Raw genomic sequence first — 17,741 nt, forward strand, 5'->3', positions numbered from 1 at the left:
ACTTTTGTCAAGAATCTATCTGTTTTAAGGTATGATAACTGCATCCGTTTTCTGTTTAGCTTCACAAGGGGCTGGGGTGACTTTGACCGAGGTGCGGACTTGTCACCTTGGCATTGAAGACACAAACACGTTCCAACTTGACACCTGCATACGTGTTGAACTATTGCTGTACAGAAAACAAAAATGGACAGCTCACGATTCATAGAATATATTGTAGAAACAATACCGTTCCAGTGCGATGCTTGGTGTAATTCTGTACAAAACCGTGTTACACCTGTTCTTGGTCATTTTAACTCATTCGCTGCCAGACGATGTACAAAAATGTGTCCACTCCAGTGTCAGGGTTTTTGTCATTTTTACTGAAATTGCAGGACCCATAGAATATTGAGTTGTAGGACTACATAAACATTCAACGTAGCATTAGAAACCTTAGACTTTTTTCATTAATTAGAAAAAATAGTTAATTCCTAAATATATAGGTCTGGAGTAATATTAGCTTGAAATGGGGGCGACTGTACAAAAGGCAAATGTTGCCTTTTGTACAAACACTGCCTGAGGTCTGACTGAAGCTTCACATGGACCCCCTCACACAAGAGAAAATAATAATTTGGGAATGAGTTAATAAGAGGTAGCTTGCGCCGCTGTGGGAGTGAACACAGCTGATTTGGCTTGCAACCAATCAAAGTGGCAGGATATGACGATGTTTCCGTGGAAAATGGAAATTGTCGAACCGTATAACTTATTTTTACACTTAGGTGAAGGGTCAAATTAAAACTTGATAACATGCAATCCTAATGGGGATAAAAGTAAAATAAAATGGACAGATTGAATAATAAAGTAGTTAACTTAATGTTACACTTGTGTGACAGTAAATCAAATATTTGTGCATTGAAATGATTACATTTCTATTCAGGAACAAATTAGCTACAATGGCTGACGTCTGCAGCAGTGGTGTCAAACTCATATTTGTCACGGGCCACATTGTAGTTATGGTTTCCCTTGGAGGGCCGTTATGAATTTTGGGAAACCATATAATTGTTTCATCATCTTCACATATTATATACATAGCACACAACAAAATAATGAATAACTAATTTTCAAATTTGAAGTAAAAAATAATGATGTGGTGCACATGGGACAATTTGACATTTTGTTTTGGACTTTCGCAAGCATCATGGCGCTTGACATGCTTGATTTGCTTTCGCGGCCCGAATAAAATGACGTGGCGGATCGGATTTGGCCCCCGAGCCCTGACTTTGACACCTGTGGCTTGCAGGGTTATTGTGAGCAGGAGCACGAAAAAAAAAAAAAAAACAGAGGTTAAATATCAAGCTTCCCAAGACGGATCATGTTTGACCTTACGAATTCAAGCGCATGTTGTAGCCGTATGCTAATTGAGCTCTTGGAGATGATCTATTTTTATGCCTTATCTATGTTTGATGCTAAGAGGCGCAGCATTGCGTGAGGAGAGAAAAAAAACATGGATCCAGGCACCTCTCGCAAGCTCTCACGGTCCACGCCGCGATGATCCACAGTGAGATGGTGAAGACCAGCAGTACCGTCCCGGGGCAGATGGTCATGAGGGTCTTCATGACAAAGCGCGTGTTGAAGTTGATCTTATTGAGTGCCCCGATGCTGCGAGAAGAGGCGTCCGTGAAAAGCTTGCTGTGCAGCAGCATGACGCGGGCGATGAGGTACAATCGCAAGAACATGGGGATGGACAGGATGATGTCCACGTCGGCATCCGCCTGGGATGACGCGTAGGAGTAAGCCAGACGGGCGTTCCAGGTGAAGGTGTAGTTGCCCGGAATGGGGTGGATGGCGCACACCAGGATTTCCAGGCAGATGAAGAAGATGCGCTCGTAGGTCATGGCTATCCTCCAGTCGTCGGCCGCGTTGTCCACCATAAATAACTGCGAGCAGAGCGGACAACGTTTTCATCAATGTGACAAGAACCGGGAAACGGGAAATCATTCAAGCTTCGAAATAATATGTCAATCATGGCCTCGGATTATTTCAGTCCATTTCTCAAGTCACATTACTTAAACGCTCTTATTTTTGATTGGGTCCAAATCATTACGTAGGTGACAATTACGTGTATGCACAACATCCATTAGCCTGTTTAAACTTGCTTTCATGGTGTAGTTTAATCTGCTATTTTATTATTTATTGTTTTATTGTTTTATGTATTGTTTTTATTGTAAAGTGTCTGAGGGTGTTCAGAAAGGCGCTTGTAAATTAAATGTATCATTATTATTGTTTCGGGTCAAAACCTAATTTCAAACTTCCTCGCCAGAAGTCTCGCTTATACGAATAAATTACATATTGAGCTAGCATCGGCGTCCGCATACAAATGAATGGGAAAAAGAACACTAGCGTATGACAGGGAACGGGAATCAAAAAGTCCTTCGTCAAGAAATGGCGTGGCGGCTTGATGGATCAATAAAACAGCTTACAGCAGTTCACTCTGACAATCTGCAAGCCAATAAAAACGCCGGCCAACAGTCAGGGAAGGCTGCGATAAAGGAGAAGATACATGGAAAAACACAACAAGATGGCTTTTTGCATCAAGTGACTCGTTACAGGAAGGTGGTATTTTAATACGCTTATATTGTAGTTAGCGTGTAAATTGAGGGGTTGGTTATTTATGAATATTTTTTAAAACAGCAAAAAGCACTTCTTTAATTCATTTACTGCTAGACAATGTGCAAAAATGTGTCCGCTCCAGTGCCAGGGTTTTTGTCATTTTCACTCAAATTGCAGGACCCACAGAATATTGAGTTTTAAGGACAACATAAACATTTAATTCACCGTAAGAAACCTAAACCTCTATTCTTTTGTCAGGAAAAAAGTGTTAATTCCCAAGTTATATGGATCTGAAGTTATCTGAGCCTGAAATGGGGCTGTCCAAAATGCAATACAATACATACATATTGATTTATATAGCGCTTTAACAACAGCTGAAGCTGTAACAAAATGCTAACACGGACAAACGGCAAAAGCTGCCCCCTTGTGGAGGGAAAAACATTGTCAGAGTTCTGACCAGCGCTTTATCGGCACCCCCACCCCGCGAAAAACAAAACCCAAACAAATTCGGGAATGGCGCTCCATGTCAGACTTATTAAATTCCCAAATAAGCGAATGAGTTAAAATGACCAACAACATGTGTAATGTGCTTCTGTGCAGAAAAAAATGTTAATTCCTAAGTTATATGGAGTTATCTGATCTTAAAATGGGGGCGACTGTAGAAAAAGCAAATGCTGCCCCCCCAGACGTAGAGCGCCATTCCCGAATTTATTCGGATTTTGTTTTTTCATGCTTGGGTGACAATAAAGCGCGTGGTCTCTGGTAATGTTTTCTTCTTTTCCACAAGGGGGCAGCATTTCCTTTCTTTCCATGTTAGCGCTCTGTTCTGGCTTCAGCTGTTGTTCAAGTGCTATATAAACCAATATGTATGTATTGCATTGTATTTTGGACAGCCGCCCTCATTTCAAGCTCCTATAACTCCAGACCCATATAATTTAGGATGTAACTTTTTTTCTGATGAAAGAAGAAAGTATAAGATTTCTACTGAATGTTTCTGTAGTCCTAAAACTCAATATCCTGTGGGTCCTGGAATTCAAGTGACAATGACAAAAACACATTTTTGCACATCGTCTGGCAGTGAATGAGTTAAAGTGAGAATATTGAAACCACTCAAAATGCAGTGTACTGCACCACCAGCACCTTTTATTATTCCACTATTTACGCGTTTTATGCACGGGGGGGGGGACACACGCTGCAGCAGAGTTCAGTGTCATGATGTCTTAAATTCCACAACCTCGCGTCTTGACAAGAAATCCTGAAAATGTTGTCTCATTTGGTCAGATTGACGTGAAAGGATTTCAAGCACTCAAAATGCAATAAACGCATGCAACGTGGATTTCTTTCTTCCACTTCTGTGATTTCTCTCGCCGCTTGGAGTCTTTGAATAAAACAGGAGCAGAAAAAGGTTAGCGGCGTGCAGTCAGCATTTTCACTTGCTGCGAATGGGAACATCTGCTGCCGTCACATTAAGCGCTTTCCTTCGAGTGGACGGTGCCAGTGACCACCGGTGAAGTCAACTCTCTGGGGACTTAAATGTGGCTGTAATTTAACACCCTTCATCACTTCCCTAAACACACACGCACAGGTTCTTACTCTTCATCATTTTCAGCGCAATTTACAGCAATCTAAAAGGACAAGAGTGTATTCAACCTGAACTAACAGCAGCAGACTCATCTCATTTACACATTATCTGGAAGTCTCCCTGTTGCATATTAAAGGCCGTCAAAGCGCATTGGCTTCCACAACGTTTGTCAAATTGATTTTTCTCCTGCCATTCCCATCGGAGCTCCCATTAAGGTCCTGGTCTGTCGATATGTATATGCGGTCTGGACTACTCGCAGATATATCATAACATGGATCTGTTAGCAAGCATAAACGGTGGTTCCCGGGAGGTTGTTTTGTCGTGAAGTAGAAGCTAAATTGGCAGCATATATTAGGAGGGCTATTTTTCGCAACTAGCGCAAAATGTAGGTATAGTAAGTGTGTGTATACATGGGTGGAGGTTTCCTTCTTTTGATATTTTCCTGGAGGGGCTCCGTAGTGGGTGTGAACACGGCCGACACCCAGCAGCAACCCATAAAAAAGTAATAATAATAATAATTATTATTATAATACAACAACAGTAATCATTATCATCATCATAATACAAAGCCATGTCCATTTCTTAGCATTGTTTTTTTTTTGTTAACTTGAACATGTAACAACAAGATCTTTCTGATGTTACTTCAAATTTAAAATCCACAAAGAACCTTCTCTGTTTTGCTGGCTTAACACCGTGCTTGTATTTCACTTCCTTCATTTCATTGATCGGGACGTTGCAATTTACCATAGTTCAAAGACAGGTCAGGAAACAGAAGTGCCGCACAGACTTGATAATTATTGGCTAATTTACCACTGCAGTCCTTAGACGAGCTAAGTCGGATCTACATAAACAGACGGAGACTGATTTGAGTTATGAGGCGCACTATACTTTGTAATCGCATGTGAAATGTATTGATTAGACGTCATAACATCAAACTTGCGTTTGGGGATACGGTCATCCCATCATAGAGGACAGTCACAGAAAGTTCACGTCGGAAACTTGCCAGGAAGTTTCCATTTAGTCTAATTTGAGATTCCTCATCATGGAGGTGAAAACAGTCCTGAAGGCCTAATGGGATCATTGACCCAGATTGTAAATTTAGCAGAGATACGAAAAAATTAAACTGCTGAATCATCGTTTCTCTTTGGGTGTGAAACTGGAAGCCCCTTTTTGTCATTTTTCAAGCTAACATTCATTAATATGCTGTCATGCCACATTTCCTTAGTAGGATACGAATGAACACACCTCAAGGCCATCCATACATCCATCTTTGTTTTTCGATGGATGCCACCGCTGCCTGCTTTTCCCCAACACACGTCAAAAGCTGGTTTGTATGATTCAATGAGAACAGAGCAAGCTACAAGCCCCCCAGAGTGGCGCCACAAAGCCTGCCCGACTCCTCTAGAATTATTTAAAAGCCACAATCCGTTTCCCCCTAAACACACACGCGTCAATTAAATTTTCAGTGGCCGTTGTTCATATCAGCAGAGTGACACCAAACTCTTTTGACAAGCAGGCATCTGTGCGAGAAGTATGTACACACGTACGAACACGCACACACACATTAACACAAACGCAATCAGTTAATATCGTGACTCATGGGCCTTTGCTAAAAATGTCACAGGCAGGCACATTCAGAGCAGCTCCTGTAACATTTTTTCATGTTCAAGAGCAATTTTGATTGGATGGTAGCCGTTGATGTCGAAACAGGTAAACACCCCTTTTTAAATAAGCCCGACGAGTAAAAAAGGTGACGAGTATCGTACACTACAGGTTGAATGCAATGAAACAATACAATCGATGAAACAGTCGAATGTCAGTGGCACTTTGACAAGCCCCATGCTAACGTTTGCATCAATATATTTCTGCGAGAGACAGCGGAAAGCAAGTGTGGAAGCTAATGAGCCATGTGCAGGCTAGTTAGAAGTAACTTCGCGTATGGGCCCAGCAAGTTGACTTTCATTCAGATCGTTTGGATGGATTTTTACGAATTATGAGGAACGGATAACCATTCATGCTAATGGTGAGGACTATCACAGTTATTTTAAATAATACATTCTGACATTTTTGTTGAAAAGTGGTGCGCGTGCGCGCGCGTGTGTGTGTGTGTCTGGCTCTCACTGAAAAACATTTTTAAATATTTTACTTTTATGGCTCTCTTAGTCAAAAATGTTCCGGACCTCTGCGTTAAATGGTCCCCAGGAGGTGACTGTGTTTACAGTTTGTGTCCCCACAAACATACAGAAAAGAGAGAGCGCGCACATACACATACACCTGTAAATGTCAGTTCTTCTCCCACTGGCCACCTCCAACTTTCTTTACACTAGCAAAAACCTCAAACTGCGTTTTACTTTACATTTTAAACAAGACACATTTCCCCGGGCGAAGCGTTTACAGAGCTCGTTACCTCAAAACAATGTAATTAAACATTTAAACCCTGGTTGGCTAAGGAGAGCCTACACAGCGGCTGGAAGCAATTAGGGTAATGGTTGACCTGAAATACAATCTGCAAGGGCCCTTTAATGCAGAGTGTCAAACATTCAACGGTGGCACAAGGACAACAGTTCTGACACACTGGATGCATACGAAGCGATAAGGCATGCAGACAAAGGCTAAAACGGATGCTCATTGTCATGTTAGAAGCGAGTTTTTTTCTGCCTGTAAGGTCAGTCGAACTTTTAATATAGTATGTCGGTAAAATTTGATTTGAGTCAAATGTGATGAAAAAAAAGCCCAGTCAAATTAATTGAGAGGAAAAAAAATACAAAGACTTCTTAGATCGTTACCACGTAGCCTTAGTCATGCTGATGAGGTGATACCAGAGTAAATGGGGCAATCAGAGGCAGTCAGACAGGACAAAAGAAGTAATCAGAATAGCTTCAGGGAGTAGTCCATTGCTCCCCCCCCAACGTCAGTGCAGAGACCTATCAAAGCAGAGGTCTGTCCATGAGGGATATAAATATATAGGGCCAGAGCTACCGGCACAACTTTAGTCCGCTGACGAAGCTTTTCGGATGAGGAGCTAAATGTCCGAGTCCTTCAAAGAAGTGCAGATGACGGCTGAAGAAACCTTTTCATTGACAAACAAATACACCTCACTATTATGCTGAATTTTGTTGTTATAATTAGTGGCACCCGTGAATTATTATTTTTTTGCTCTTTCACAAGTTAGCCGATATCATCTTGTGTTTTAAAGCATAGCGTGTTTTTGTATGTCCACAATGCAACCAACCAGCCATTTATAAACTAAGAACAACATAGCGGGCACCTCATCCTCTGAAACCATTTCCTGATTACATTCTAATGGGACCTTCTTGAAAAAAAATCTGATGTGGCGTTAGGAAACGCCAGCAAATCACATATTCATCTTTTTTTGTGTACGGGCTGCAAGTGACTGCACACATCAACAGAATAATTAATAAGTTTTTCTTTTTTTCTATCTTTTTTTTTTAAGGAAAAAAATCATGCAGCGTGTTCGCCTGTAACGGTGTAGCTGATGTAAAACTCATCAACTTGAGCAGGAGAACGAAAGAAAATAATTGTTTTCAAGCTGCAATGAACACAGACCAGATGAATTGTATACGTTAGTGTGAATGCCATATGCCGCAGCCTCATGTAGAAAGGCTGCGCGGCAGATTCATTTAAAGGCCCACTCAACACATACGGCATGTCAGAAAATCGTTTACGTCTTCATATTTCTATCAGGAAAAAGAAAGGTTTGTAAAATCAGCCTTTGACAGAATAATTGCTTCTGTGGCCCGTAGAAGGCAAGGAACAAGTCCAAATTCATTTCAAGCTGCCGCAGACGCAGGCAGCGTATTAATAAAGTCAACAAATGGCCTATTCCTTTTTCGTCCTCCATGGATTGACCCTCTTCTCTTGACCGAACCATATTTGATCCTATCAGCGTCAAAGGGAGACATTCCTGTTTGGATCTTTTAACACACAATCTGATCCTGTTAACCTTCGCCTGGCAGACACACACACTCACTTTAGACATGCACTAATCCCATGCGCTGTACAACAAGGCTTGAAAAAGATGTAGCATTGAAATCTAAAAGAAGCTGTTGATGTATGAGATAGCTTGGTAGATAGCTAGCTAACAGCAAAAAAAATTGAATTCATTAATATAACAAAAGACGTGTCCAACATGGTGGAATTATTCATTTTGAGATGTATATTTCCAAAAAGGGAATAGAAATAGAAATCTAAAAGAAGCTGCTGATATATGAGCTAGCTGGCTAACAGCCACAGGGAAACCTTGTCAATTTGTTAACTAAATTCATTTATATCACAAAAGCTGTGTCCAACATGGTGGAATTGTTCATTTTGAGATGTGAATTTCCAAAAAGGCAATATAAATAGAAATCTACAGGAAGTTGTTGATGTATGAGCTTGCTAGCTAGTTAGCTAAATGCAACAGGGAAAACTAGTCCATTTATTTACTAAATTCATTTACATAATAAATCAATAAATCATCTTTACGGTTCTAAGAGGGAAGCAAAGAAGTATGTCTGCCCCAAAAGCTTGTATGTTCTGAGAAAACATTGAGGTCGGCAGCTAATTGAGTCACTTGACGCTAGTCTGAAGTCTCATGTGTTGAGAAAATTTCAAGGTGGGACCATTTGGAGCAAAACTGTTCTATCTTTCAGGTTGAGAAATGGTTTTCATTTAAACATTTACTGCAGCGTTAACGTATGGTACAATCGCTGGAGCTAATGAGTCCCAAGTTGCCAACCGACTGTGTCAACCTGTGACATTGAAGACAAAAAAAGAAGGTTCTTTTGTTGATCTATGTTGCTTCTCTTGCTAGCGAACTAAACTTTTTATTGTAATCTGGAAAGCTTGGTATTTATCACACAAGCATGTTGTTTATGGGCGCAATTGCATCCAAGATGGTAGTTATTGTATTGAAAAATCATTAAAAACCACAAATGAAATAAAACACAACACAAAATGTCTTCCTCTTGAGAGGGTCAAATTCTCTAAAACTAGTACTAAAACTAAGAAAAACAAAACGAAAATGAAACATTTCCCCTCCAAAATAAAAACAACTCATCAACTTCCATTCAAAAATTTCTTCGGGAATTTGAAATATGACGTTGATGGAGAGTAAGAAGTTATCATTTTTAAAAGTTTCATGCTGTTATATGCTTTGTGATCATGTGTGACTCGAATACAATCACAGAGAAACTGGGGTCAATCTGAGGTCAACTGACACAGCCTCTAAAACTGTCATCTTGGATTGGATTGGATTGGATTGGATTTGCCTTTATTAGTCTCACAGTGGAGAAATTTACATTTCATCTTCATCTAGGAGATCTGGCCTTGAACAGAATTTAGGACTTGGGAAACTCCTTCACAGGAAGAGCTCATTAGCCAGGTTACAAATTTATCAATTCATGGAAAAGACAATGTTTTTTTTGCTTACAGCTGTTCGTGCTTAGAACTCAAGAGGTGTGGTATTCTAATCAAGAAAACTATGTACTATGTATGTATATACTCTCAATAAATAGCTTGGCAGAGGGCTGCAGAATTCAGGCGTCTGTCATGAATGGCTGCGTCTCCTGCCGGCAGTAAAAGACAATCTTTCTGTGTTCGAGCCTTGGTCCACAGTGTCCGATCGAACATCTCTGACAAACGTAGAGCGCCATTACTGGATTTGTTCGGATTTTGTTTGTTCATGCTTGGGTGCCGATAAAGCGCGTGGCCTTTGGTAATGGTTTTTTCTTTTCCACATGGGGGCAGCATTTCCTTTTTTTCCATGTTAGCGCTTTGTTCCAGATTGAGCTGTTGTTAAAGCGCTATATAAACCAATATGCATGTATTGCATTGTATTATGGAAAGCCATCTTTATTTCAAGCTCACATAACTCCAGACCCATATAACTTAGCAATTTTTTTCCGATGAAAGAAGAGTGTGTAAGGTTTCTAATGTTGTACTGACTGTTTTTGTATTCCTAAAACTCAATATTGTGTGGGTCATGGAATTCAAGTGACAATGACAAAAAGCCTGGCACTCGAGTGGACAAATTTTTGCACGTCTGGCAGTGATTGAGTTAATAACCTTCTCAAACAAATAAAAAACTATAAATAATTCACAGTCAAAACTAAATAAAACTTTCTATACACTAATGAACATTCCAAAACAATGACAACGGCTATTACAATGACATTGCCCCAAATAGGTATGCCAAATATAACTCCAATCACCAATTTTAAAGGTGCCCTTTCTCTCGCTGCTTTGCTTGGGAAATTATACTATGCAAATTTCAAAACGCACCTCAAGGGCACAGGAACCCCCAAAGAATTTAGAGTTAGTCCACATTTCAGAAACCTCAGCAGTACTATAGGCACAAAGCATTGCAATGTAAGCCCGAACAGAAATGGCCCTAGGGCAAAGAAAAATAAAAGCCCTTTGATGTGAGCGTGAAAAAAAAAAAGAAATAAAAAGGGAACACATCACCTCCCTCCCTGGAGAAAAGGAAGGTGAACCGGCTGACCATTTCAAAGCAGGATGACACCTGCACGCCGACAATGACAAATCAAAGTCGGGAGAGACGCAAAGCGATCCCCCCGCCACTACGCTAAGTCGCCGCCTGCCAACACAGCGAACCGCAGCTCAAGTTAAAAGGTCTAAAAATTCCTTTGGCGGACGGCCACGTGTCAACAAGAGGAATCGAGGCAACTTGATCATACGCTAACACTTCAAGGAGGACTAAAAATAGAGACCGACGTCAGCATCGGGGGAAATGCGGGATTTCGCGTGACAGTGATCGCTGATCGACCTCGTTGATCAAATCTCTTCCTCGTATTTATTTTTTATTTATTTATCCATTTATGTATTTATTTATCCATTTATTTATCCATTTACCCATTGCTTTCCCGATCAATCTACTTATTGATCGATCTATTTATCCACTTCTGACCGATCTATCTACTTACCGACCGATCCACCTACTTTCCGACCAATCCATCTAATTACTGACTGATCCATCTACTTACCGACCGATACATCTATCTACTTACCGACCGACCGATCTATCTACTTACCGACCGATCTACCTACTTAGCGACCGACCTACCTACTAACCGACCGACCTACATACTTACCGACCGATCTGTTTACTTACCGTCCAATCTATCTGCTTACCGACCGATCTATCTACTTACTGACCGATCTATCTACTTACCGACCGATCTATCGACTTAGTGACTGATCGATCTACTTGCTGACCGACCGACCGACAGATCCATCTACTTACTAACCAATCTATCTACTTACCGACCAATCTATCTACTTACCGGCCAATCTATCTACTTACCGACTAATCTCCTTACCGACTGATCTATTTACTTACCGACCGATCTATCTACTTACCGACCGACCGACAGATCCATCTACTTAACGACCGATCTATCTACTTCCCGTCCCGACCGAATCTGGAGGCCTTCTGAGCCCCTGGACATGCTTCCCAAACTAATTCCTGTGACAGCAGGTAAACCGCATCCATCCCTGTCGGCCCTGACCTTTTTTCCGACAAGCAAAAATATTTTCTGTTGTAGGAAAGCAGATAAACGACTGACAGTCATATTTGCTGAGTTTGACAAGTGAATCCGTTTTCAGATGGCTGGGAGTGCTGAAATGTTGCACTGTGGAGACTTATGATGGCTCGGTGTGTGACGGACATTTGGGAATGCACAGGGACGTGCATGCATAATGGCTTTCATTGCACGGGGGCAAAAAAAAAAAGACTATTTTCATCAGTCTGCAACTAAAAAGCACCTTGGAGACGCTTCACGACTCTAAATATGGATGAAACTGATAATGCACCTTGTCAAGAAATCACATTTCTTTTTGCAAATTCCAAAATTTGTAACGGGAAGGCTCAGTGTGCTAATTGTTCTTTCTTTGTGTTAAATTATCGCTTCAAAAAGTCGAACATATTCAAAAGTTTTTGAATTGAAAAAAGGAAGCTTTCGCACTGTAATTAAACGAGGCATTTTTATATTTTTATTCGATGATGAATTATTCCACCAATGAAGCTTCGTTTTTAATCTCTGTCCGCGAGCAGAATTATGCAAAGACACATTGCTCAAATTTTGCAGGTCAAAGGATTTAAAAAAAACTTCATATCTTGCTGCGGTGGATAAACGTTGGGATCCAGCATTTGGAATGTCTACTTGTATTAACATTGCATGATAGAGCACTTTTTTTCACCCCTCCCCTTAAAAAGTAAATCATTCATGAATCTTAATGGTAAAATGAAGGCATACGGGCATATAAATAGAAAGGCCCCATGAGATGGGTGTGATGCAAATTTAAGGCTGTTTTACACAATTCCAGTTTAATATGGCAACATATTACTAACCCGCCATGCGCACAATGCTAAAAAATTAAACACCCAATTAAAGTGTCAATCAAATCTAATACGACGTGTATTTCCGATATGAGGCGATGTACAGGTGCGCCTCATGACGTGAAACCAAAATTGCAATAAACAAGCAGCCACAGCGTGTATGTAAAAATATCTGGCATGGATTAAATTGAAGATTAATCGGATCTCAAAGTGGGCACGCTGGCAATATTTATCGCAACACTTCCACTGCCACGACAAAAACGTGCACTCGACAACGTCAAAGACTATCCAACGTATTCTTGATGCACATGCACTGAAAGCGTTATGGGGACGGGAGCCAATAAATGTGCGCTGAGGCGACGCTGAAAGACTCAAGGCAACCTGTTAGAGGCGAGTAATGGAAACCCGCTAGAATGAAGAATGAAGAATGCACGACGGCACAACGTCAATCACAAATAAATCCGCCTCCCCCTCCCCGGGCGGAAAGAAAAGTTCAGAGAGGGCCTCATTCATGAATGGAATAATGGATATGTGTAATCTGGAAAGGCTGACAGAAGGCAAACAGCGAATGCGCGACTTGAATGCCAACATGAACTTTGTAATTCATCAGCAGTTACTTTAGGAGGAATCGAACTACAGTGATACCTCAGTTTACGAACTTAATTGGTTCCCAGAAAGTGTGTACAAGGCAAAGTGTGTCTTCCAAACATTAATTTCCCATAGGAAACCATTAAAAATGAGAATAATCCGTTTCCAGGTCCCCATTTTTTTCCGATGAAAGAAGAGAGTTGAAGGTTTCTTATGTGAAATGTAATGCTTATGTCGTTTAAAACTCAATATTCTGTGGGTCCTGCACTTTGGGTGAAAATGACAAAAAAAACCCTGGCACTGGAGTGGACACATTTTTGCACATCGTCAGGCAGTGAATGAGTTAAGGAGTTATGATTCTGATTCTGAACCAGGGGTCCGAGAATGCTTCCTACAGGGTTGCGAGGATATCCTGGAAATTGATATTTTTTCAAGGATAATGGTCGGGTAACCGAAAAAAATGAAACATTTAAGAAAATCATTGTGCTAATTCGCATTAGGGATAATGCTAAGTAAGCCTTATACCTATAAAGTAAACCAATTATTATTCTAACAAGTATTTAATATATATATTTTTATATTTATTTATTATGTGTCATTTCTGCAGTTTTTATTGATTTTATTGATTGATTGATTGATGTTACTTCCGCATTGTGATCTCAATGTTGCTTTTCATCAATTCTGGGAGGGGTTGCGAGAACTGGTTGGTGAATTGAATGGATATACGAACAACTGAACTACACTTTGAAACATTCTCCTAATAAAGACCCACGGGTGCCTTACCCCATCTGCTGTTGAGTACAAGTGTGCATCCAACACCCATTTATAGAAAATTGTCTTTTCGCGACAAAGTTGAGATGCTCCATTTCTAAAAACAGTACTTTTGTAAAAGCAATTGTGACTATTCTGTATGAACCCGAATCACCCTTGGGCAACTCAGCATGTAAAAAAAGTAGTGTGTATTTGTGTGATGGTTACACAAAAGGTGTGTTTCATTACCTGGATCTCTCTTGCATGGTAGATGATAATCAGGCCCAGGAGAATGATTGTAGAAAGGCTTATCAGGCATTTTAGCGCTAATGAATACAGGGACTCCTGGAAGAGAGCGACACCACTAAAAACCAGCGACAAGACTGTGGCGATCACAAAGAAACATCACAGTTAGGGGTACACGGTTGGATCAAAAAAAAAAGACTGCTGGTTGTAAAAGCACAAATCATTTAGCTTAGTTGTCGATGTTAAGCGCTTTGTTACAGCGTCAGCTGTTGTTAAAGTGCTATATACTGTAAATCAATATGTATTGTATTGTACTGTATTGTATTAGCTTAAAATATGGCTCATTAACCCCGAAAATAGTGAACACTTTAGCTCGAAAGACTAAGAAAAATTAACATTGGAGCCTACTGATGTGGTTTGAGCACATAGAGGGGACCCAAACGATAGTTCTGTTTGTATGTGTACTTTTTGTGTATTGGAAAAAAAAGTTGCAAAAATTTCAAGATACACACCTTTCCATAGGATCCCCAAGAGAGTTCCGTCTCTACAACCATAACAACAATCCCAAACATTCCAAAAATTAAAGCATAGTCGCTGAGCCGCTTCCTCTTCTCAAACAAGGCCCTCCTGTGACCGAGCTTCTCCCCAATGTTCTGGTTTTTCTTCTTTCCCGATTTCCCCCCACCTCCGTCCCCAGACGCGTACGGCATGAGCGTGGCCGAGTGGCTCTCCGGCTTGGAGATTGCCAAGGTGTCCGACGCGTCCGCGGCTGAAAGGGGCTGCAGGGGCTGGGATTCGGAATCGAACTCGTGCACGTTCCTGCGGGACGAGCTCAAGTGGCTGAGCGGCCGCATGACGCCGCCGTTGTATCTACAGCTGCTCATGGCCGTCTCATGGCGGGAGGCGTGCGCGTGGCTGGCCCCGGGATGCTGCGGATGTTGCTGCTGACGACGAGGATGAGGAGGATGATGGGGATGCCTGGAGGAAGTAGCATGACTAGATGGGGTCCGGTCGCGGATGCCTCGCCTGGAAAATGTCTCTGAAGATGTCCTCAAAGTTACCCCGCCGCGTGTCGGTGACGTCCCGCGGACGACGGAGCTCTCCCGGGCATGGCAGGTGCAATGGTCGGTGCAGGTGCAGGTGTAGCGCGGCGGCTGTTCGCAGGGGTGCCGGTGGCACTGAGTCGGTTCCGACCGCTGAGCTTGCTAGAAATGGTTCCGCAGCTGCAACGGGCTTCCCATATCACGTCTCTCCCTCTCTCTCCTTTTTTTAAAGCAGCAGTCGTCGGTCTACTACGTTCCAGGACAGAGCCATTTCGGCTCCTGTAGGAAAACCAAAACACATTCGAATGGGCAACGTGGAACAAAACAACTGCTTCGTCGTCAAGAAACGCTGAAAGCTGCGGTTTAATTCGTTCTCCTCAATATACACTGTCGCACGTATACAGTATAAACTAATTAAGTACAAGAGTTGTGTAGCGACTGATCAAATACATAAACAAAAACGCCCCCAATGCAACAATAGTTTCGTCGCGTACTTGTCTACTTCTTTGATATTGTCTCCATATCTAATACGCATCGCTAGCTTGTTGTCGCTCAAGCTAAAGAAAAACAACGTTTTATTTTTTCCATTGCCCCCCCCCAGCATGCTTTTAGTAAAATCTTTGTATCCATAAAGTATCGATCGCATAACCATCAATCCATCTATATCGCTCTATTATAGCGCATGTCCAACTAACAATCGACCAAGCCATCTGTTCATCTGTCCGCACCATTTATATATGAAATATTAATCAATCCATCCTAAAAACGTATCGATCAAATTATTATCTTTCCATCCGTTTGTTCGTCTTGTAACGCACCCGAAAATTCCTCTCGATATAACTCTTGAATTTTTGTTTGTCACCAAATGCTGTACTTTATCAATAACTATATTACAAATCTAAACACAGCCTGTCATTTAGCAGCGACCGGAGCCATGTCGGCTCCTCGTAAAGTCCGGACTCGAAAATATTTATTGTCGCTCCCTCGAGTTCGACGTCTGAGTTACGCCATGGTGAGTTGATTCATTTGATTGGTCGTTGGTCACGTGGGCGGACGCGAGTTTGTCTACACACATACACACACACACACACACACACACACACACACACACACACACACACACACACACACACACACACACACACACACACACACGCACACACATACACACACGCGCGCACACGCGCACACACACACACACACACATATATATACACTCACTGAAGTTGCTTCCGGGTCCCGTGAACGAACTTCTCACTCTATCTTTTTTAACGATTTTTTTTAATTTACATTATTCACCAGGTCCCAACAATGCTGGATTTTGCATGTGTAAATATTTTGTGTCACAACTTGTTTGAAAGAGGTGAATGACTTTATATCAGCATGTTCAAAGTCAGGCCTTGGGGTCAAATGCGACCCGTAGTCAATTTTCATTCGGCCCGCAGCCTCCGTCACAAAATCAATAACATTTGACCCGCATTAGAATTTGACTACTTTATTTCCTGTACATGATCGTTGTCCACGTTAAGTGCTTTGTTACAGCTTCAGCTGTTGTTAAAGCGCTATATAAATCAATATGTATTGTATTATATTGTATTGTATACATTGGGCAGTAGCACTGTTTCCTGTGTGTGATAAGTGCTGCCATCTAGAGGCTAAATTAGGAACAGCAAATTAGTATATGAATAATTGACCGAATAAGGCCCCAAATTTTCTAAAATGGCAACAATCAACAAAATGAGGAAAGTTAACTGTCAATATCCATTCAATTTTGAAATGCATGTTTCAAATGAACCTATACACATGCTTAAGATAGCTGAAATAAAAAAAAAAAATGTGAAACGCAGAATGTCTCGCTGAAATGTAGTTTAATTAATTGCTGTTATATGTAAAGAATGTCCGCCAAGGTTGTCCCCTCCTCTACATTTTTCACACACCAAAATCTGGCCCTATTTGTAAAATTTTAATGTGAGCATTTTTGTGGTCAAAATTTGCCCTACGATTGCCTGGCAACTTGGCCCTGGTTATATGCCACTGCTCCCCCTAAAGTCAGCTATGACAACCTTCAGCTCAACCATAACTGTAATGGGTACAAGCTTAATCGCAAATGGAATGATGGTGTTTGTGAATACTGTCTGCAAATTATCAGAAAAAAACTACCTGCAATAGAAATTTCATGTGCCAAAATGGACTGCATAATGTTGTTGATGAACTCCCACACTAAATTTCATCTGGGTTTCCATAGTAAGATCCCGCCATGTCTAGTTAGTGTCGTCTAACTAAAGTTAATGACCCCAAAAGCCATTTCGATATTGCAGAGGGACACTGGAAAGTTAACTTTTATTCAATGTTATAAATAAAGCCTTTGTATGTTAGAGCTGGGGCCTATCATAGTTCCCCTAGCTGCAAAAAGCTATTAAAGGTGAAACATCCCACCACACAACACATAATAATTCCAGAGTCAGCCCCCACTCCTGCCCCTCAACTTCCTCAATTTGATTTGGATCACATACGAAAGTTAACAGCTTGCTCAGTGGGTTCCTTACGGAAGTTCTTTTTGGATCAAAGTAGCAGTCAGTCCATTATA

General features: G+C 41.2%; 1 protein-coding gene across 7 annotated transcripts in view; it reads right to left on the reverse strand.

Annotated features, from left to right (window-relative positions):
- Positions 1–17,741, reverse strand: part of kcnn2 (potassium calcium-activated channel subfamily N member 2) — a 33,514-nt gene that overhangs the window by 11,284 nt on the left and 4,489 nt on the right. For 6 of the 7 annotated variants that reach the window (XM_089019991.1, XM_089019994.1, XM_089019996.1 and 3 more), the window contains 3 exons: positions 14,624–15,433; positions 14,115–14,210; positions 1,495–1,913 (listed from right to left, as the gene is read on the reverse strand). In XM_089019991.1, the coding sequence (XP_088876117.1) occupies positions 1,495–1,913; positions 14,115–14,210; positions 14,624–14,995 (887 nt within the window). In that variant the 5' untranslated portion in view covers positions 14,996–15,433. The remainder of the gene's footprint in view (positions 1–1,494; positions 1,914–14,114; positions 14,211–14,623; positions 15,434–17,741) is intronic. The other variant, XM_089019997.1, reaches the window with a different exon arrangement.

The sequence above is a fragment of the Hippocampus bargibanti genome, linkage group LG18 (assembly GCF_051943395.1).
Source record: "Hippocampus bargibanti isolate YZ-2025 linkage group LG18, ASM5194339v1, whole genome shotgun sequence".
Lineage (NCBI taxonomy): Eukaryota > Metazoa > Chordata > Actinopteri > Syngnathiformes > Syngnathidae > Hippocampus > Hippocampus bargibanti.